The sequence below is a fragment of the Hemicordylus capensis genome, chromosome 9 (genome assembly GCF_027244095.1).
Source record: "Hemicordylus capensis ecotype Gifberg chromosome 9, rHemCap1.1.pri, whole genome shotgun sequence".
In the NCBI taxonomy this organism is placed as follows: domain Eukaryota; kingdom Metazoa; phylum Chordata; class Lepidosauria; order Squamata; family Cordylidae; genus Hemicordylus; species Hemicordylus capensis.
This window is the reverse complement of record NC_069665.1, coordinates 7162174-7184856: the sequence shown is the minus strand read 5'-3', so window position 1 is coordinate 7184856 and position 22683 is coordinate 7162174. Positions and strand designations below refer to the sequence as shown.

General features: G+C 45.8%; 1 protein-coding gene across 1 annotated transcript in view; it reads right to left on the bottom strand.

Annotated features, from left to right (window-relative positions):
- Positions 1-15177: 15177 nt before the first annotated feature.
- LOC128334139 (receptor-interacting serine/threonine-protein kinase 2-like) overlaps positions 15178-22683 on the bottom strand; it is a 32701-nt gene continuing 25195 nt past the window's right edge. The window contains exons 11-12 of the mRNA XM_053270454.1: positions 20742-20912; positions 15178-19854 (exon numbers count right to left, since the gene is read on the bottom strand). Of these exons, the coding sequence (XP_053126429.1) occupies positions 19556-19854; positions 20742-20912 (470 nt within the window). The 3' untranslated portion in view covers positions 15178-19555. The remainder of the gene's footprint in view (positions 19855-20741; positions 20913-22683) is intronic.

Sequence of the window (22683 nt, the reverse complement as noted above, 5' to 3'; positions counted from 1 at the left end):
ATGAAGCTCACTGGGTGACTCTGGGCCAGTCACTCCTCTCTCAGCCTAACCTGCTTCACAGGGTTGTTGTGAAAGAGAAACTCAAGTATGTAGTACACTGCTATGGGCTCTTTGGAGGAAGAGTGGGATATAAAATGTAATAATAATAATAAATTACTCCTAAGTAGTCCTATTGAAATAGTAGTCCTTGAGAGTAACCTCCTGAGTTGTATTATCAAATAACTTTAACTGGATGTCAACCATTGATTTTAGCAATTGTGTTTTGTTTTTGTTTTGTTTGCTTTCAGTAATCAGATAAGGAAATATTCCTGAATGAATAACAGTTTTCAATTAACTTGTCTGTGTAGATTCTCTTGTATGTTGTATAATAACATGGATGCGTTTTTTTAAAATCAGTGGAAGTCAATCACAGTTTGACTGAAGTTTCAACATAGTCAACATTTTCAAATGTTGAAAATAGCTTTGGAACTCTGACTAGACCAAAGTTATTTGTAATATGCTAGGACATTGCTTAGCTTTTTATTGGACATTTTTTCCAGGAAAAAATGCTTTTAAGAAGCTGTTGATCAATTAAATATGTGCTCCCAATTAATTGAGCAACAGATTTTTTTAAAAAAAGTTGATTAAAATTTCAGATGGCAAGCAATCCTTTAAAAGATGCATTCACCCTTCTCTCTCACATAGGAGGGATTGCCTATTCTAAGATTATGCTGTTACATGGATTTACATAATACAAAAGCAAATCATATGTGCCTTTTTCTTCAGAGCTAATGTTTCATTCAAATGCAAATTTATTACTATTACTGGCCAACAACCAGACTCATGGCAAAAGGATCACAGTGGGCACAGTTCAGGAGGGTGATTTTTGCTGATCTCTTCCCCGAGAAGCATTTTTCGGCTCCGGGAATATGTCCCCGAGGATTGTGCAGCCCTCAGGGACATATTTCCAGAGTTAAGAACCTAAGAACAGCCCTGCTGGATCAGGCCCAAGGCCCATCAAGTCCAGCATCCTGTTTTGCACAGATGGGCTGCTGGAAGCCACAGGCAGGAGTTGAGGGCATGCCCTCTCTCCTGCTGTTACTCCTCCGCAACTGGTACTCAGAGGCATCCTGCCTCTGAAGCTGGTGGTGGCCTGTAGCCCTCCAACTAGTAGCTGATGATAGACCTCTCCTCCATGAAGTTCTCCAAACCCCTCTTAAAGCCAAGTCAAAGAGCACTTCTGGGGAAAGAGGAAATCAGCAGAAATCACTCTCATGAACCATTGTTGCTGCTGCCTGTGTGTAGCATTTGCCTGGAAGTCAACCACTATCTGGCTACAGCTTTACAATACATGTATGCTGGATGTACATGCATGTTTGCACACACACATACAGCAAAATATGCATGTGTGCAGCAATTTATGTGCAAGTTGCTTATTATTCCTTATGCATACATACCTTCCATTTAACAATTTCGTAATGTCCTTTGGAAATAGTCCCAAGTTTCCCATGTGAAGGAGAAACAAGGGTGAACAGATGTGCTTGATATTCATCGGAGAGCACCCAGTAATGTCCTCCTCGCAGTAACCCACTCCACCCACATGCCAGTGTGGTGCATGCATCCCGGGCACATTTGGCATGGTGCCTGCCCACCCTGTGTGAGAAGATGCTGTCCCACTGCAACAGATACTGGCTTCCTGCCAAAGGCTTATTGCCTCATGCAACAACCAGCCTCCACTAGAAGTATACTCCTACAAAGAAATGAAATCTGGGAGTCTAAGAAGATGCAGTGCTCGTATTACAGGGGGACCAGAGTGGGTCTGCTCTCCTTCCCTTTTGTAATGACCCACTTGGTCACTTCTTTAGGGCATGGGGATGGTGGATTTCTTTCAGGGCCCCCTAAAGGTAAAGTATGCTGTCAAGTAAAGTTGATGTCGATGTAGACCCCTGGCGCCCACCATCCCCATGGTGGTTTTTCTTTGGTAGAATACAGGAGGGGTTTACCATTGCCTCCTCCCATGCAGTATGAAGTCCCTGATTTTCGAGAGGTTCAGAGCTCTAGGACCTGCGAAAGGGCCTTTTCAGTTGCTGCCCCACTTCTTTGGAACTCTCCTTCAGATTCATCTAGCCCCTTCCTTACTGATCTTCAAATCTCCATTGAAAATCTTTTTCGCCAGGCTTTTGCCCTGTAGTTTACTTTATTTGTTTTCCATTAGCAATTTTAGTTTTTAATTTAGAAGGCGATCTTTAATGTTGCCTTATTTACATGTTTTTGTACAGCGCCCGGAGTCTTTGGAGTGGGCAGTATATTAAATGTTTCTAAGTAAGTAAATAAATAAATAAATAAATTTGATGCCTTTCAGCATCTTCCTGTATCGCTGCTGCCTGATATAGGTGTTCCCCATATTTTGGGAAATATACCAGCGGGGATTTGAACCGGCAATCTCTGGCTTGCTAGTCAAGTCATTTCCCCACTGCACCATTAGCTGGCACTTGGTGCCCCCTAGCTTCCCCCAATTCAAGCCCTGAACAAGATCCCAAGGCCTGCATATAATCCATGCATGTATAACTCTATGGAGAGCAGTACACTGTAAACAGTGTATGCATTAGGAGCAAAACTTTCCAGTAAAAAAGGGAGGACAAGGAAATGCAATTGTCTCAACCACTAAAGATAAGTGGCTACAATAAGCTGAAACATATTTGACTGGTCTGGACAAAGTGCTTTCTTATTTTCCATATGGAACATCAGAAGAGAGCTGGATCAAGTTAGAGTCTTTTTCTACCTGGACAAAGCACCCCTATATTTTCCCCTTGGGACATTATAAGGCAGTTGGACTGATCTATGTTTTTGGAAGTTATTCTTGATGTTGTCTCCTTTTTCTGGAATGGTTATTAGATACTGTATTGTTATTAGATACTGTAAGATTAAAAAGATACTGTAAAAAGTATTGACACTTTTGAACTTTATTTATTTATTTATTTATTTATTTATTTAATTTATATACCGCCCTTCCAAAATGGCTCAGGGCGGTTTACAATTAAAACAACTCATAAAACAATGAAAAGCTAAAACAAATTAAAAACAATAAAACAACTAACAATTTAAAAACATTTTAAAACAAAAATTAAACATTGGCCCCAGACCCCAGCTCAAGAAAACATGTAGACTTAGTATAGAAGAAAAGGGCCACAACTTTGTTAACTATTGCACAAAGCATGGCAGACTGGAACACCAGGTGATTAATCACCCTTAGAGAACAGTGCGGGCCAATAGAAGCAGGTCAGAACTCTGAAGTCCTAGCCATCACCCTACTGGGCAACACACCCTGGCTCGGGAATGGGCAGGTACGCCCCACCCAATTCCTTCAAAGCCAACCCCCCCCTTCTGTAAGAGAGGATCTGGATACTTCTAGGCATTCGTCCACCCCGGACCACACAGCCCAAAGGTTGGAGAAGTCCTGAAGCAGGGTTCATGGCAATCATTCTCCCCGTGCCGCACAGGCTACAAAGGAGCGATTAACCAATCACCCCTTTTACATATCCAAGGGTGCTCACCGATGTTCTAACCCTCAAATTACCACCCCGCCCGCACTGTTCCTGCCATTGTGGCTGACCTAACTCTAACTACGCACCCAGGACACAGAACAGAGTAGGCGAAAAAAACCCCAACAGTGGCCAATGCATTGGGAGCAAAAAAATCCTACTCGGCCCCTTCAGGCAGCCAGTCGCTAGACCCGCTCTGTACCGGGGGGGAGGGAGGGGAGAGCTCCTTCTCCTGTGGTTGCCTGGTCCCAACTGAAAAGAGAATGAAGAATGAATGAAGAATGGGGCGGGGATCGGCCAATCCTGGCCGAAACCCCACCCCTTGACCAAAAGGGTCAAACGGAACCCTTCCTGGTCTTCGTGCAGGACAGGCTGGGACAAACTCCCTCCCATCTGCACAAGGCCGGGGTGTGTGTGTTAAGTAATTAAAACCCTAAATCAAATTAAAAAATTTTTTAAAAATTATTTATTTATTTTTTAAAGCCCTGAAAGGCCAGGCCAAACAAATGTGTTTTAAGGGCCCTCCTGAAGGCCAACAGAGAACTCGAATTACGGATTTCTGCAGGGAGCGCATTCCACAGCCCTGGAGCAGCCACAGAGAAGGCCCGCCTCTGAGTCGCCACCAGACGAGCCGGTGGCAACTGGAGACGAACCTCCCCAGATGACCTTAATGTGCGGTGGGAATCGTGCAGAAGAAGGCGCTCTCCAAGGTAACTTGGACCTAAGCCATTCAGGGCTTTAAAGGTAATCACCAGCACTTTGTATTTTGCCCGGAAACATATCGGCAGCCAGTGTAATTGTTTCAAAATAGGCGTAATATGGTCTCTCCGGGTTACCCCAGAGACCAATCTGGCTGCCGCATTCTGAACTAATTGAAGTTTCCGAACTATGTACAAAGGCAGCCCCACGTAGAGCGCATTGCAATAGTCAAGCCGGGAGGTTACCAGCTGGTGCACCACTGTTTTGAGGTCATCCTCCTCAAGGAATGGACGCAGCTGTCGAATCAGCCGAAGCTGATAGAAAGCACTCCTGGCCATGGCCTCCAACTGAGAGACCAGGGTGAGGCCTGGGTCCAGGAGTACTCCCAAGCTGCGCACCTGCTCCTTCCGGGGGAGTGTAACCCCATCCAGCACAGGGAGATCTAACTCACTCCTCAGATTCTGAGCCCCCACAATGAGCACTTCCGTCTTGCTTGGATTCAGCTTCAATTTGTTCTCCCTCATCCAGCCCATTACTGCCTGTAGGCAGGCATTTAAAGAGTGAGTGCCATTTCCTGAAGATGAAAAGGAGAAGTAGATTTGGGTGTCATCAGCATACTGATAACACCCAGCACCAAATCTCCTGATGACTTCACCCAGCGGTTTCATGTAGATATTGAAAAGCATTGGTGACAGAATGGAGCCCTGAGGGACTCCATATAACAGCTCCTGCTTTGAGGAGCGACTGTCACCAGGCTCCACCATCTGGGATCTACCCGAGAGATAGGAACGGAACCACCGCAAAGCGGTGCCCCCTATTCCCAACTCCTCCAGGCGACCCAGAAGGATACCATGGTCGATGGTATCGAATGCCGCCGAGAGATCCAAGAGGACCAACAAAGTCACACTCCCTCCGTCGATTCCCCGGTAAAGGTCATCCATCAGGCCGACCAAGGCTGACTCAACCCCATAGCCCGTTCTAAAGCCAGTTTGGAATGGGTCTAAATAATCAGATTCCTCCAAAACCGCCTGGAGCTGGTCAGCCACCACCCTCTCAATTACCTTGCCCAGCCAGGGGAGATTGGAGATTGGCCTATAACTATCCATCGCTGAGGGATCCAGGGAAGGCTTCTTAAGAAGAGGTCTAACTATTGCCTCCTTCAAACAAGGAGGCACCCTACCCTCCCCCAGAGATGCATTTATGATGTTAACCAGGCCATCTCCAACAATCTCTCCGCTTGATCGAAGCAGCCAGGTCGGGCAAGGATCCAGAGAACAAGTGGTAGGCCACACCACTCCAAGCAGTCTGTCCACGTCATCAAGAGTCACAGATTGAAACTGATCCATCCTAACACTGCAAGAGGGATTGCTGGATACCTCCCTCATGGGCCCTGCAGAAATAGTGGAGTCCAAGTCGGCCCAAATACAGGAGATTTTATTCGCAAAGAACCCACTAAAGGCGTCACAGCAGAGTGTCTCCGGGAACTGATTTGAGGCAGAAGGAGTAGAAATTATACTCCTCACCACCCGGGATAACTCTGCCGTACGTGAGCCCGCAGACGCAATTCACGCCGACCAAAAATGTTTTTTTGCCACGCGCACCGTCATTGCATAGGTCTTCAAATGGGTTCTATGCTGCATCCTGTCAGATTCGAGCCGAGTTCTCCTCCACCTGCGTTCCAGTCACCTACCAAGCCGCTTCATCCCCCGCAACTCCTCCGTATACCAGGGGGCCATCTTAGAAGCAGGCCTGGAGGAACGCTTAGGAGCAATAATATCTACTGTCCTGGTGAGTTCTCTATTCCATGTTCCCACCATGGCATCAATAGAATCACCGGCCGCACCAACATCGAACCCCTCCAAGGCCTTTTGGAAACCCGCTGGGTCCAGCAGCCTTTTTGGACGGACCATCCTAATAGGTCCGTCACCCCTGCAGGGGTGGATTGTGTCCGCGATACCAACCTTAACCAGGCAGTGATCCATCCATGACAATGGGGTAACCAACGGATTCCCCACCCACGGAACACCCCCCTGATCCGAACAGAAGACCAAATCCAGTGTGTGGCCGGCAACATGAGTTGGTTCAAAAATTAATTGGGATAGGCCCATAGTTGTCATGGCCGCTATGAACTCCTGAGCAGCACCAGACAAGCCAGCCCCAAAGTGGATATTGAAGTCCCCCAGCACCAAAAGCCTGGGAGACTCCATCACCAACTCCGCGACCAGCTCCGTCAGCTCAGTTAGGGAGTCAGTTGGGCAGCGGGGTGAACGGTACACCAACAGAATCCCCAATCTATCCCTAGTTCCCAGCCTCAAAAATACACACTCAATATAGGTCAACTGTCTCACAGGGGCCCTGGTAAGGGAGATAGTATTTTTATGGACCACAGCCACTCCATCCCCCTGCCCACTTCCCCTAACCTCCACTCCCCCTAACCCTAACTTTGGTGCTGGAGACTTTTCAGGATAACATGGACAGCCAGGAAAACAAACAAATGGATCATAGAACAAATCAATCCAGAATTTCTACTTGAGGCACAAATGACCAGGCTCAAACGATCATACTTTAGACACATTGTGCAATGACCCAACTCCCTTGAGAAGTCCATAATGCTGGGAAAAGTTGAAAAAAAGAGAAGAAGAGGATGCAAGGTGGATGGACTCGATTATGACAGCAATGAATGCACTACTGAGAGACCTTCAAGGCCAAGTTGAAGACAGATCATCCTGGAGAGAATCTATCTATGTGGTCGTTAAGAGTCGACACCGACTTGATGGAAATCAATCGATCAATCAATTAGATACTGGTAGTTATTATAATATGAGAGTTTTATCTGAGAGTTATATATTTGTGTATACAGTATTTGATGGTTTACAAACTTACCATTTTAGCCTTTTCATATTCACTGTTTATATTTTGTGAGAGTGTATATGAACAAACTTTTACCTGGATACAACCTGTCATTCAAATCTATGGGAGATCTGGATTCTCTTTGCATATATTTCATTCCATGGACTTCTGGAAAGAAAGTAATAATTCTGGTCCAAGGGTTATGATCCCCTCTGTGTATTACTGCTGGCAAACTCCGGTTGATTTAAGAATGACTCTTGACCAGTGTTCTCTCTAAGGTGTGCGCATGTTTGCAAACCCACAAGTTTTTTTTTATGTCCACTTAGTTAATTTTAACTCCTGCTCATGTTGAATTAGGAAGGCCCCACTCTGAATGCACATGTGCACACACTGCCTCGATACTGCCGCCCAGAACAAAACTCGTTCTGCACACAGATAAATTAGAGGGAACACTGCTCTTGACAGCATTAAGTGCTTTCACTTCTGCACAAAGATTGGGAAGTTGACATACGAGAATGCTGCCAGATGAGAAATGCTTTCCTTGTTTGTTCTATAATCTTCCATTGGAACAGATGTAGATTATGTTTCATGGGGGGCTCTCTTTTTTTGGCCTGTCACTTTCAAACAGGTATGAGTTTATGTTGGCACAAGATCAACATAGCCTTTATTTTTGCTGGGCTGCCCGGCAAAACGGTGTCATAAATTAACTCTGCCAGTGAGAATATTCATCCTGGGAGGTGAGTGCATGAAATCTCAGATAACTGGAAGACTGCATTTTGAAAGAGACCATCTAAATGATCAGGAAAGCAAATTGTGCTAGAGACGCTAGCTCATTGCATTGGCTTAATCTAGAGAAGAGAGCTGGTCTTGCAGTAGCAAGCATGAATTGTCCCCTTAGCTAAGCAGGGTCTGCCCTGGTTGCATCTGAATGGGAGACCAGAAGTGTGAGCACTGGAAGAGATTCCCCTTCTTAGGGGATGGAGCTGCTCTAAGAAAAACACCTGCATACAGAAGGCTCCAAGCTCCCTCCCTGGCATCTGCAAGATAGGGCTGACAGAGACTCCTGCCTGCAACCTTGGAGAAGCTGCTTCCAGTCTGTGAAGACAATACTGAGCAAGATGGACCAGAGGTCTGACTCGATATATGTCAGCTTCCTATGTTCCTATCACCATCAGCCAATTACAAAAAGCCATTTTACTGGGAACAGCCTATATTCTGTGACGATATTTATAATAACAACAAGCACAATATTGATAACAAAATTCAGCCATCCCAGGTCCTTGGGAAGGACTCGATGTCTGGATAAAACAAACCAGTCAATAAGACCTGTCTGTGTAAACAAGAAATAACAATATTTTTTTAAAAACACTGGTGCCAATGAGAGCTTTCCTCCTTGGGCAAATAGCAGCCATGAAGGTGGTGGGGTACTCCAGACTGGGACTGTGGCAGGGGTAGTGGGTTAGATCCTCCCCCCCGGCCCACCACCTAGCTGCAATCTTGTTCCAAATTTCTGCCCTTGTTCAGTAAACCAGTTACCGTTTAGCATTTAAAAAGCAAGCACACATTTGCAAAGCATGCACAACTGCACAACTCTGCACTGCAAAAGGACTGCACAACTCCAGCCCTCAAACTGCTGTTGGGCTACAACCCTCATCTTCCCCAACCACAGTGGCCAATAGTCAGGGATGATGGGAGTTGTAGTCCAACATCTGCAGGAGGGCCGGAATTGTCCAGCGTGTATGTAGTCCAGCACATGGATTTATCCCCAATGTTCTTTCTATCATGGGGCAGATGAATAAAGACAAAATAAAACTTGATTTTTGTGTCGCAGATTTTACCTTCTAGCATAGTTTAAAAATTAACTACCACACTAACAAAAGCAGGGGAAAAGTCAAACAAAATTCTCACTGGATTATAAAAAGTGGGTTATATAACCAACAGTAACAAACCCCAACAAAACCTTGTTATATTGTGCATAATAATATAACACAAGCTGGCATGACGACATTTCATTGCAAAGGCAAACAACATCTGCTTCCATCCATACTGGCATCTCAAGACAAATGAAACCACAATCCATATCCAAATAAGCAACTACATACAGCTGGGTTTATAGACACCATGAAATAATTTCCCTGCAGTGTATGACTTGATGAGATAATAATAATAATTAAGAAATTAAAAGCATTATCCTCATATGATAATGGTATAGAAATCGAATAGATAGATAGATAGATAGATAGATAGATAGATAGATAGATAGATAGATAGATAGATCTATTTAGTCTGTTGGGGGCGGGAAGAGAAAGAAAATAGGGAGGCAGGAAAGTTTGCTTACTTTGAGCAAAGTTGACATTGTTCATTATAAATACAGAATCCTGTACTTAAAGGCACCTTTACTTCTTGACTACAGTAGTTCAGTTTTCCACATGTCCCAATCAGGAAAAAGTTACAAATTCCACATTGGTAACCAAGCTACAAATTCCAGATCTGTTATCACAATCACTCACTCACTCACTCACTCACTCAGTTCAGTCAATCAAACTTTATTTTGGTTTCTGACCAGCAAAATGTTGTAACAAAAATAACAATATTTTGTGGCAAGTTAGAAATGAATTGATTTCTTGTGGTAGAAATGCTTGTACTTATCTATTGCTTATCTCTGTGAAGAACTGACTCCCCGAAATAGAAGGTTTAGTTTAAAATGGTTTATTATTATTATTATTACATTTATATCCCGCTCTTCCTCCATGGAGCCCAGAGCGGTGTACTACATACTTGAGTTTCTCCTCACAACAACCCTGTGATGTAGGTTAGGCTGAGAGAGAAGTGACTGGCCCAGAGTCACCCAGCAAGTCTCATGGCTGAATGGGGATTTGAACTCGGGTCTCCCCGGTCCTAATCCAGCACTCTGACCACTACACCACGCTGGCTCTCCATTCTGGTTTACATCAAACTGGTTTACATTCCTATGTGTTTCTTTGAGGGGCAGGGCAGGGGTGAGTAAGTTCACAGCAACTGTTGCCAGGTACTTGGATTTAAAGGAGGAGTTCTACAGTTGTTAGAAAATGCATGCTGTCAAACCAGTCAAAAGATAACAGGCTAGAAAGAAGCTGGCAGAAAGGAACTGGGACTGCAGTCAATCCAGGCTGCAGTCATGTTCCAGGTAACTCCAGTGAAACCTTTTTCTGCCTCTCTGGAGGAGAGCTGGTCTTGTGGTAGCAAGCATGACTTGTCCCCTTAGCTAAGCAGGGTCCACCCTGGTTGCATATGAATGGGAGACCAGAAGTGTGGACACTTGTAAGATATTCCCCTTAGGGGATGGGGCCGCTTTTGGAAGAGCAGAGCGTTCCAAGTTCCCTCCCTGGCAGCATCTCCAAGAGAGGGCTGAGAGAGACTCCTGCCTGCAGTCTTGGAGAAGCCGCTGCCAGTCTGTGAAGACAATACTGAGCTAGATAGACAAATAGTCTGACTCAGTATATTGGATTGAGAGCTCCCATGGGGACTCTGTCCTTGTCCTGGGGGAGAGTTCTGGCTGTCTTCCCTGCAAGGGTCAAGGGCTTTCCCCAGGTTTTATTCTAGTCTAAAAGCTGCTAGGCTGGCTGGTCCTTAAACACTCTCGCACACACACTCCCATACATACACACATGCACCCACACATCTTCAAGCATGCTTGGGAGGGGAAGGGGAACAAAGAAAAGCCATAGTTACCTATCCAGGTGAGCTTTACAGAAGCCAGGTGTTCAGTAGAATAAAAACAGGACGTGCTGCCAGGATCAGAGAGAGAGAGTGTGCGCACGCGTCTGGCTTGGAAGTCCCCTTTTTAATGGGGTCTAAGTCATGTGCTCAGCGCCCATGTGAGTCACTGAACACCTCTGATGCTTCTTGTGTCAGGGGATAGGAAGAATGCGGTTACAAGTTGCCAGACAGAAAACAGGCTTATCTTGATGACCAAAACCACAAAATGCTGGTCCTGGGGCAGTTATCTCTTAAGAAGGGGTAAATGGCTTAGCCATCATGGTTAATGGGCAATCCAGTAGGAAAACAATGAGGGCCAGCTATGGGCAAAAAGAGCTTCCAGAAGGTGCAGGGGTTGGGGGGGGAGACACTCATCCAGGAGCTGGAGATGAGCCAAAGAGCCTGAGCCATTTAGATACTTGAATGCAGGAATGTCGGTAAAGTGTTGGGTCGAGTCAGTTTCGACTCCTGGCAACCACAGAGCCTTGTGGTTGTCTTTGGTAGAATACAGGAGGGGTTGACCATGGCCCTTTCCCATGCAGTAGGAGATGATTCACAGGAGAAGAGCTGGTCTTGTGGTAGCAAGCATGACTTGTCCCCTTCACTAAGCAGGGTTTGTTCTGGTAGCATTTGAATGGGAGACTAGAAGTGTGATCCCTGGAAGATATTCCCCTCAGGGGATGGAGCCGTTCTGGGAAGATCTTCTGGGTTCCAAGTTCCTCCCTGGCGGCATCTCCAAGATAGGGCTGAGAGAGATTCCTGCCTGCAACCTTGGAGAAGCCACTGCCAGTCTGTGAAGACAAGACTGAGTGAGATGGACCAAGGGTCTGACTCAGTATATGCTGCCCATGCCAATGGCCACCGCGCATGCACAGAGGCGATGTGTGTGCCAGGGCCATGTGGGAGCAGCAGAGGGAGAGCACCGCCGGCTTGCACTGAGAGCTTGGGGGAGCACCACGGATACAGAATGGCAGCAAGTGGAGGAGGAGCAGGGATGTTAAGGGGCTATGGAACCCTCAGTTTTAAAGGGAATGTGCTGCGATTCAGACGCCGAATCGCATTTTGGCACACCCCTACTGGAAAGTGTCACCTTCCTGAACTTTGCTTGGCCTGATTTCATCCCCTCCAGGGTTTCCCAGGTGAAAACAAGGACACGCTTGTTAACACTCCAGTGCACATGCCAAGGACCAATGTCCTCCCCCGACCTTAGCCCTGTGCTGTTCCAGTTTTGATGGCTGCACTCCGCCTTTTGTGTTTATTTTTCACTGCAATGGCCTGATTCCCTCCTAGCAATTGAAAAGGCAGGCAGGTGTTTGTTCTTTTGGTGAAAGGTATCTCCGAAAGACAAGAGAGTCCTATCAAAGGTTACCAGCATTTCAAGATCTGAACAGCTGCAGTGAATGAAATGGCAGACAATGTATAATTGTCTGAATATTGCTTTACTGTTCATGCACATACATTGATGATAGAGATGTTTTACTGTTTGTGCGCATACATTGATTGTAGAGATGCTTTACTGTTCATATGCATACACTGAGAGTAGAGATGCTTTACTGTTCATGCGCATACATTGACGGTAGAGATAAGCCTCTTCAGACACTTGTCCTCCATGAGAAGGCAAGTGATAATGTGCTAGACAGCTGCGCACACATACCCCTGGCCTTGCCCCTGGAAGTCACCATGTTTTTATTTATTTATTTATTTTTACATTTTCTGCAGGAGGCAGGTGCAGACCACAGGGAGCGCATGGATAGGGTCTGCCTTGGTTTGCATTTGGATGTAACATGTGAGCACTGTCAGATCTTCCCCTCAGGGGATGGGGCTGTAGCTCAGTGACAGAGCATCTGCTTTGCATGCAGAAGGTCCCGGTTCCAGTCCCTGACAGCATCTCCACAGACGGCTGGGAGAGACTCCTGCCTGAAATCTTGGAGAGCTGCTGCCAGCCAGTGTAAAAACAATACTGAGTTAGATGGACCAATGGTCTGACTCAGTATACAGCAGCCTCCTCCTGGGTTCCTATGTCCCATGTGAGCTGCAATCCCAACCCTCCTTCCATATGTATATTTCTCCCCATCATGGCCAACTTCACATGGCTCAAGTGCAGAGAAATAAAGTTGTTGCATGGGCTTACATACAGCACACAGCACCCCACTGATCCAATAGTGGGGTGGGTGTGTGCTGTTCCCATGTGAATTCAAACCCCATCCACGCTGGAAACTAGCTTGCAGAGGCTCTGTGACGCCTAAGAATTGTGTCAGTGCTGAAGCAATGGAATCCCCATCATCCCTAATGGGGAAGGGACTTCTCTTCTGCTGCCCCAGAGCTTTGGAACACGTGCCCTGCTGAAATAAGAGCCTCCCCATCCCTGACAACTTTTTAAAAGTCTTTAACGATGCACCAATTCACCCAGGCTTTTAATTAAATATTGGTTTGACAGTTTTAACATCGTTTTAAAATGTTGTTTTAAAATTTAACTTGTTGCAATGTTTTAACTTTTACTGTGTGTCATTTATTTTGCTTTAACTAATGTTTTTAACTTTTTGTTTGCCTGGTGTAAACCGCCCAGAGACGTGAGTTTTGGGTGGTAAAGAAGGGTGTTAAATCAATCAATAATAACATAAATAGATATGGTATGTAACTGAGACGCACAGAGCATCATTTCAGGAAGATGTGGGGTGTTGACTGATGGCCGCCACGCACCCTCGCTGAGCTTTACACAATCGAAACTGCCAAGTACAGTAAATCTTTTGTACTTCAGAAGATTTGAAATCCCTCCTGAGGGCATAGAAGCAATTGCTTCACCGCCTGGAACTGGCTTCAGCACACATTCGAGAAGGGAAAGGTAGGCCTTGTAACCACAACATTTTGCAGCAGGGACAGCTGCGCCTTAAGAGGTTTCCTGCAATGTGTTGTCTTACTGTGATGCAACAGCCCCCTTTATCAGAGGTTTCATGCTCCCTTCTGGAACTTACTTATTGACTGATGCAATCGCTTTTGTTATCACCCCTTCCCATCGGGTAGGGAAAATGCAAACTGACACCCGCTTCTCAACTCAACCCAGGCCTTTCTCAACCAGAGTGACTCGCTTCTCAGGCTGTTCTAGTTGTCAGGCGGTTGTAGGTCACTGCTGCTCGCAAACTGGACATACTGTCTCTCAGTCTCTTTGCAACCTTGAGTAACTCGCCCTTAGGATTGCCAACATTTCATTGCCAGAATGAGGGACACAAGTTTGGGGGGGCTGGCTGGGAGGGCCAGGAGTAGGGGTGTAACTATAATAGGGCCAGGGGAGACAGTTGTCTGGGGGCCCACTGCCTTGGGGGCCCCCTCCCCAGAGGCAAGTCACATGACTGACTCCCCCAGCCACGCACCCGCCCGGGCTTCCTTCAGTTGTATTCATCCTCCAAAACTGATGTGAGTGTTAAGACCTGGAGCTACCCAAACAGCAGGTCTTTCTCTAGTACCATTCAATGACTTGCATTGTCCACAATTCAGCCTCATTGAAGATTTCTTTACTTCAAGAACTGAGCTTCAGTGAGGGGTGGCCCATTTTAAAATCTTGTCTCTGGGCCCACTCCAACCTTGCTATGCCCCTGGCCGGGAGGTGTATGCAGTGGTAATCAAGAGCCTGAGTATCATCGACGTATATGTAATTGAATTATATTCTATTGAATAAATGAGGGACAAATGCTGTCCCTATAGGGACCAAAGTTTCATCGCTGAAATGAGAGACATCCTGCATAATGAGGGATAGTTGGCAACCTTACTTGCCCTGCTGAGTAAAGAAAGAGGAACCTTTGAAAGTGGTGGCTTTCTTATATGTCACCTGAAGGTTTTACAGACAGGGCTCCCCCCACCCACCCCGCCAATCCACTCCTGATTGGAATGTGCCAATCTACATATTCCCTGGATTTAACCTGACCTCCCTGTGGGCTATCAGGGACCAGGACAGACAGGGCTTTGATTCTCTCTGAATGGAGGCTGCGAATTCTGGCTTAGCCCGAGTTATGTCCAGGGTAAAAAAAAATCCTCTATTTCCAGCAGCTTTTGAAAAAAAACCTCTGGGGCTTCTGCTTTCTCCGAAGATGTTGATGATAGAGGTGCTGCTGATGGCTATGCTAATGGTCCATCTCATCCCTCGAATTAAAATGCCTCTAATCTGCTCCGAAGCAGATTCACTCTTCAGATACCCCGAGGCATCGAGCCATGTGTGAAAAACCTCTTGGCAAAGTTTGCCCATTCACTAGGCAGACCAAGGTGGTCACCTAAGGAGCCCATTTTGGGCAGGGGTATTGCCACCCAAGTAAATTAATCAGATGTTGCGTTGCCCTGCACCACAGTATACCAATGGTACTTCAGTCGTTCAGTACTGTTCAGTAAGTAAGTAATAATTTATTACGGTCAATGACCAGTCAACATACACACCAAAATATAAATCAGCATAAAACAGAACAAAATCAAAACAATAAAACTAGATAACAAAACATCAGGTTATACAAAAATCTCAGTTACAACTACTCAGTTGTTCCCGTCTCAGTTTACAGGCTGCCCCAGTACTGATAATATACTACCAGTATTCTTCAATCCTTTCACCATGTTATTGCTGAGGGTTAATGGGATTAGGTACAGTAGAAAGGTCAAGTGTGCCGTCGAGTCGGTGTCAACTCCTGGCACCCACAGAGCCCTGTGGTTGTCTTTGGTAGAATACAGGAAGGGTTGACCATTGCCTCCTCCCGCGCAGTCTGAAATGATGCCTTTCAGCATCTTCCTATATTGCTACTGCCCAATATGGAAACATCCCAATATGGAAACATCCCAGCCAGCAGGGATTCAAACTGGCAACCTCTGGCTTGATAATTAAGTCATTTCCCCACTGTACCATTCTTCTTAGGTACAGTAGTAGGTTCATAATGTGAACACATCATGTTCAACACTCGTACAATGAGCGAACAGTGTACACAGATACAGATTTGTCCACAAGTACAGCTCTTCACAAGTTATGTTGAACACAGGTACAGTAGCACACTTCTAGCTAAAATTTAAAGTGAGAAATGTAAACTGAGTTAAAAGGCACCTTTAAAAAGTGGTGATTCTCTTTATTTTGCAGGGGGAGAGCAACTGGCCCTATCCATCCCCAGCACAGCATCCCTACAGTAGCTGTTGCTGGTGTCTATCTTATGTTTGTTGCTGTTGTTTAGAATTGTGAGCCCTTTGAGGACAGGGAGCTATTTTATTAATTTATACCTATGTAGACCACGTTGGGAATGTTTGTTGAAAAACACTGGTAATATACATGTTATTTTGTTCTGCGATGGGGATTCTGTCTGAAATCTCCTGGGTGTTTTTCACATGGGGCTTTTAGCTTGCATCTCCTCTGGAATGGAGGATGTGCATTCACATATCAGACAGATTTACCCTATATAAGTCCCTGCGAGCTATCAGGGAACACTTCACACACGATTCAGGTTTTTCATTGCCTGTTAGCGCCTAGCCCAATTTATATCCAGGGTTAAAAAAAAAAAAAAAATCCACTTTTTGTGTCTGTTTTTTGGGGCAACTTCAGACTCACAGTAAAGCCTTACACTAAAAGCCTCACACACCTTGCAGCTGAAAAGCGCCCTGGCCAGTTTTCTCTGCCTGCCACTCACTCACTCCTTTCTGTTTCAGATATTTCTGTATCAGAAATTTTTCTGATACAGCTGCTTATCATTTGTTCTGCCCTTGACCGAATTTATTTGAATTTGCCTTAAATATATGAATTTAAGACTGAATTATCCTGCCTTCCACCCTGCACATCTAATTTAGGTTATCCAGATATGATGGGTTGAACTTTCATGCCTCGCCCCAGAAACAGCTGCAGAGGGTTTGAAACCCCCATTTCCTGAACTGATGTAAGCAAACACTTTGGCCAGCCGCACTGTGCACTCATTGTGAAAAGACGGTATATAGCTCTAGTCTTAAAAACAAACAAAAGATTATACAGTTTGCTAGAATCTGTTGAAAAAGTAAGTTTACTTTTACCCTTTAAAAGTGGGGTTAAACCATTGCAAAAGGGGAAAAAAGTGCATTAAACAGTACTTTTATTATGCATTTACTCATTTCCGTGACAATTCTAATCATTATATTCTGTCTATGTGCTCACCAAGGATTTATTATGGCCTACGGCCAACCTTTCTTACCATCTTACACATCTATCTATGTGGTCGCTAAGAGTTGACGGCACTTAATCAATCAATGGCCAAACTATAAGCTGTATGCCTGAGTCAATCTTCTGATACATTCTCATCCAACAATGGATTCAAATCCAGTTTTAATGGCTCCTGATGCACTGAAATGCATGCGGATTGCAAAAGGAATGGACTTGTGTGACACCCTTTCATTTAAACAGTGCTTGTTTACAAAGATGATCTCTAACGGAAACATCTTAATGCTTGGACATTCAAATAATACTTGCATGACAGTGAATCTTCTAATATCCTCAAATGTGGCCTTGGCAGTGGCTGCAAGATACAGAGTTGTGTTCCTTTGTTCGCCCCACAAAATTAGACAAAGCAGACAGATGCCCTCTTGGTGACGTATCTGCTTGCAAAACAAATGCTTTATGTAGCATCAGCAGACTAGGCACAAACATTATTCTTGGGCTAAAGCAGTTCTCAGATGTAGGTCTCCAGATGTGGTTGGACTATCACTCCCATTGCAGGGAGACTCAGGTTTGAGAACCCCTTGGCTAAACCAACCCAAGGCTGCTTCGCCTCAACACAGGTGCCCTGAACAGTCTCCAGTCAACTCTTTCCCATTCCTTCCACCATGATGGGAAGCAGCCAAGGAGCGTGCTCTGTGGACTCAACCCTGTTTTTTCACCCATTGTCCAAGACAGGAACATAGGAAACTGCCATATACTGAGTCAGACCATTGGTCTATCTAGCTCAGTATTGTCTTCACAGACTGGTAGCAGCTTCTCCAAGGTTGCAGGCAGGAATCTCTCTCAGCCCTATCTTGGAGAAGCCAGGGAGGGAAGTTGAAACCTTCTGCTCTTCCCAGAGTGGCTTCATCTCCTGAGGGGAATATCTTGCAGTGCTCACACATCATGTCTCCCATCCATATGCAACCAGGGCAGACCCTGCTTAGCTAAGGGGACAAGTCATGCTTGCTACCACAAGACCAGCTCTCCTCTCCAAGATGAGAGCTGACGTGGTCTGGTGGGTAGAATGTGTGGGACTCTGCCATGGGCGAGGGTTGAGTGGCCTTGACAATGTTACTTATACTCAGTTTTGGTGACCGCAAAATGAGAACATGAATAACCTTGCGAGGATGATGCAAAACAAAAGCTAAAGTATTTGAACATAGGAAGCTGCCTTCTAATGAGTCAGACCATTGGTCCATGTAGCTCAGTATTATCTGCATTGCCTGGCAGCAGCTCCTCCAAGGCTGCAGGCAGGAGTCTCTCTCTCAGCCCTACTACATGGAAATGCTGGGGATTGAACCTGGGACCTTCTGCGTGCAAAGCAGATGCTCTACCACTGAGCTATAGCCCCATCCCCTAAGCAGGGCTGCTCAACTTCGGCCCTTCTGCAGATGTAGGCCTACAACTCCCATAATCCTTGGCTATTGGTCACTGTGGCTGGGGATTATGGGAGTTGTAGTCCAAAAACAACTGGCGGGACCTAAGTTGAGCAGGCCTGCCCTAAGGGGAATATTTTATAGCAGACAGAGCTTGCATGTAGTCATCCAATCAATGCCAAGCAAGCAAACCAGGGCAGTCCCTGCTTTGCAAGGGGGACAATTCATGCTTGCTACTGCAAGACCAGCTCTGTTCCACAAGACCAGTCCCATTGCAATGCATATTATTCAATGATTATGACTTTAAAAACATGCTGAATTTTTTAAATGTTGTATACTACAAAAGCAAAACAGGCATCATTTAAATCAACACTTAGAGGAGCTCCCAAGAGAACACTCATCCATCCAGCTTCCAAGGCCAAACTTGCTTAGCTTCAGCAGCGAGTCTGCATGCCTGCAGATCATTCTCTGGACCACTGCACACGGTCAGATTAATGCCCACGACTAATTTCAGTGGATACAGTGTACCAACATCCTCCACTTAGGCACGATCAAAGTCATTCTTTCAGAAGCTCTCTGAATTCATGCTGCCTACACTGCAGGTGCAGACAGCAACAGTTTATTTGTGGAAACTGACCAAACGCCTCAACTGATTGCTGGAAATCCCTCCTGAAAACTTGGCAATTAATGAGATTTCCTGTTCAGCAAGAGGCCTGCTGGGGCGATTTGCCCTCACATTCTGCTCACCTCAGCAGCCTTTTCTCCCTGCTACATGAGGACAACCCTGCCCTTAAGGGCCTTCCCCTTTTTAGGAGCCAGGTCTTGGCAAATCTCTCTCTCACAGTACGAAAACAAAGGTGCCACAATTCATTCTCTTCAAAGAAGAACAAAGATGTCCGGCGCCTACATCAGAACCTACAGCCACATCATAGTTCCAAACTTCTCAGATGTCCAACTGGCTGATGGTTGTTGTTCGAAGAATCCGATGCTCTTGCTGCAGACAGTGGGTGACTCAGTCCCTTAATCGAATTCAAGTTTCTTCTTTACGAGGACCAAAAGTCACAGGGCGGCAGCAGCCGGGCAAACCCCTCATCTCATCTGAGACAGCAGGCCATGAATGCACATGTCGATGCCATTGCAAATTACTCGTTCACAGAGACACGAACCAAACGTTGCCGTGAGCCGTAGGCTTAATGCACAGCATTGGCCAGGATGCTTCGTGTCAAAGGGCTGCATTTACTAGCAGACAGCACGGTCACCACTGTCTGGGCAGCCTTTTCCCCAAGTCTCAGGCAAGTATCCAGCAAAGCACGTGCCCGGCCAGTCAGGGTAGGGAAGGCAGTGATGGTTTCATAGTCCATTCTGGACAAGAGTCTCTGGGAACGCAGGACATCCAAGATCTGGTTCAGGCGCCCTTCTGTCATGCCGCTCAAAATGGCTTCTCGCCCATAGGATAAGATGCTGCAACTGCTCTCTTTGCAACAAGGACCTGGAGCACAAAGGGAGGCAATAAGTTGGCAACCCTCTGTCACTTTTCCGACTCCCAATAACCTCTTAACACCCCCTGCTTGTAGCTGAATCCACGGTGGTACAATCTCTACAAATATAAAACTGTCGACCCTGCAGAACTGTAGCCGGGGTGAGGTGGGTGTAGGGTTGCCATATTCTGGCTTTCCAAATCTGGGTGCCTAATCTGCATATTATGTAAACTGGCTGGAAAATAATTTTTGAGCAGAAGAGTGACTGCACGTTTTGCTCCATAACTCCACTAGAGCTTAGCTTTTTTAAAGTCTAGAGCGTAGCTTTTTTAAAAAAAAATGAAATCTGAAATCTGGGAGAATCTGGCTGGACTAAGCAATCTGGGTGATATGCTTAAAATCCAGGTGAAACCCAGAATTCTGGGGGGCATGGTAACTCTAGGTGGGTGGAGGGCTAGAGTGGACCCACTCCTCCTAAATTTTTCTCTGCCCCTATTTTTCAAAACAAATATTTTTTAAAAACCTGAATAAAATAACTGAATGTTGCTTGCATTTAGGACTGAAGGGAGCCAGATACGCGTCCCCCTAACTTTTTGGGGGGTGGAGGAGGCCCTATACTTTTAGGCTGGCTATGGGTCTAGGACCCTATCCCTTGTGGCTTCATACTCCATGTACTATCCTACAATAAAGGGGTAGTTTTTCATTCCACCCCCAACTGGGTTTTTTGAGAACTGGGAAAGGCTTTTGCCTGAGACCATGGAGAACCGCTGAAAGTCAGAGTAGGTAGTCCTGAGCCAGGTGGACTAATGGTCACATCTTGCACATTGTTTTCTCAACAGGTTGGTTCAGAATGGGAGATCCTCTTCCCCAGAAACAACCTTTGGTTTTGACATCTTACCTGTTAAGGTGTGATCCGGTCCACGTACTAACTGTGGGGGCCCCTTTTGCCAATCTTCCGATCCTCTGGGATATGGGATGATGCCTTCTCCACCTGTGCTGGGATCAGGCAAAAGAAAAGTGGGGAAGGAATTCAGAGGGCTTGATCCATTACTGCTAGAGACTGGATGATCTGCAGACAAGAAAAGAAATGACAGCAAAACATGAGTTGGGGAAAGAGTCGTAAGCCAGGCTTTATTAATGAAAAGATTCCATTTTCTTGGGAGGAGAAGCAAGAGATGCTGCACTGAATCTGCTGCCTAGATGGTGACAAAAATTGTTTTTAATTTAAATTTTAGTTTTATCTTACTCCTCCTCCAAGAAGCCATATATGGTCCCTCTCCTATTTTATTCTCACAACAATTAGGCTGAGAATGTGTGATAGGCCAATCAGAGAGCTTCAGGGCTAAGTGAGGATTTCAACCCAGATCAACCCAGTCTAAAACAGCTCCTTCAAGGAGAGTGCTAATTCAGCAAGGCCAGAGAAGGGGAGGTTGCTCGCCACCCTCTCTCCTCCTCACTTTTCATGCACTATCAAGTCTGCAAGGAGGGCTGGAATTGTTTAGGGCCAGGGTGTCATTTTCTCCCACATGAATCACTTTCTCCCACATGAAAGATGGATCACTTTTTCCCACTTTCTCACACATGAATCACTTCCTCCCACATGGATTACTTCCTCCCACATGAATCTGCCCACACTATAAGTTCTGCCAGAGAGGACCTCTTGTGAGTGTCTCTTCCAACTGAGGTCCCTTTGGGGACATGCAGGGCAGGGCCTTCTCTGCAGAGGCTCCCTTCCCTTGGAATGCTCTAAAGGAGCCTTGGTTGGCCTGATTCAAAGTGCTGGCGAAGGCTGTTTTGTTTAGGCAAGCTCTTAGCTAGACATGTTGTGTTGTGTTGCTGGTGGCTGCTTAAGTGGGACTTTTTAAATGAAGGTTCAGGATATAAATCTTTTAAATACATAACAACACTCTACCCACCACCCACTACACTGGTTTCAGAATACTTGCAAGAAACCAGGTAAGTATCTTTTTTATGGAATGCACGGAATTATCACAATTTCAGAAAAGACTTGTTTTGTGGGGGTCAAACATTCGAGAACCAGTGTGGTGATGAGTGATGAATTTAAAGTAGGGAGAGCTGAGTTCAAATCCCAATGTGTACTCTTTATTCATACTGCCTTAGAGCAAGGGGGCGGGGTCCTTAGCACACCATCCCTCACCCCGAAATGGAGAGCGGAATGCATACTAGTAGCATTACTGGGGAATTAGTAACTTCCCAATTTCATCCTGTTCCTACCTATTTGGTGGAAAAAAACTTTTATTTTAAACAGGGCACAGGAACATATATGAAGCTGCCTTAGACCTTTGGCCCATCTAGCCTACACCAGGAATGGGCAAACTTGCCCTTCCGGCTGTTGTTGAACTACAACTCCCATCATCCCCAGCCACAATGAATTGCTCAACAACCAATGGAGGGTCAACTTTGCCCACTCCTGGTCTACACTTACCGGCAGTGGCTCTCCTATCCAGGGGCATAGCTAGGGGAGAGGGGGCCCGTGTTCACCCCTCTCAGCCTCTTGGAGTGAGGGAGATGATGAAGAAAATAGAGTGGTGGAGCTGTGGGGGGGGCCTTCAGGAGCTGGGGGCCCCCGGGGTCTTTGAACCCATCTGCTCAATTATAGTGACACCCCTGCTTCTATCTTACAGACTGGGGTCTTTCCCAGTCTTACCTAGAACTGAGCCTGGGTCATTCCACAAGCATAAAGGGTAGTACGTGTTACTGATTGATTTTATATTTCTTAATAATACAAAGGTGAGCCCCTTTGCATGGTTCTTAGGGTTGACAACTGTCCCTCATTACGCAGGATGTCCCTCATTTCAGGGATGAAATGTTGGTCCCTA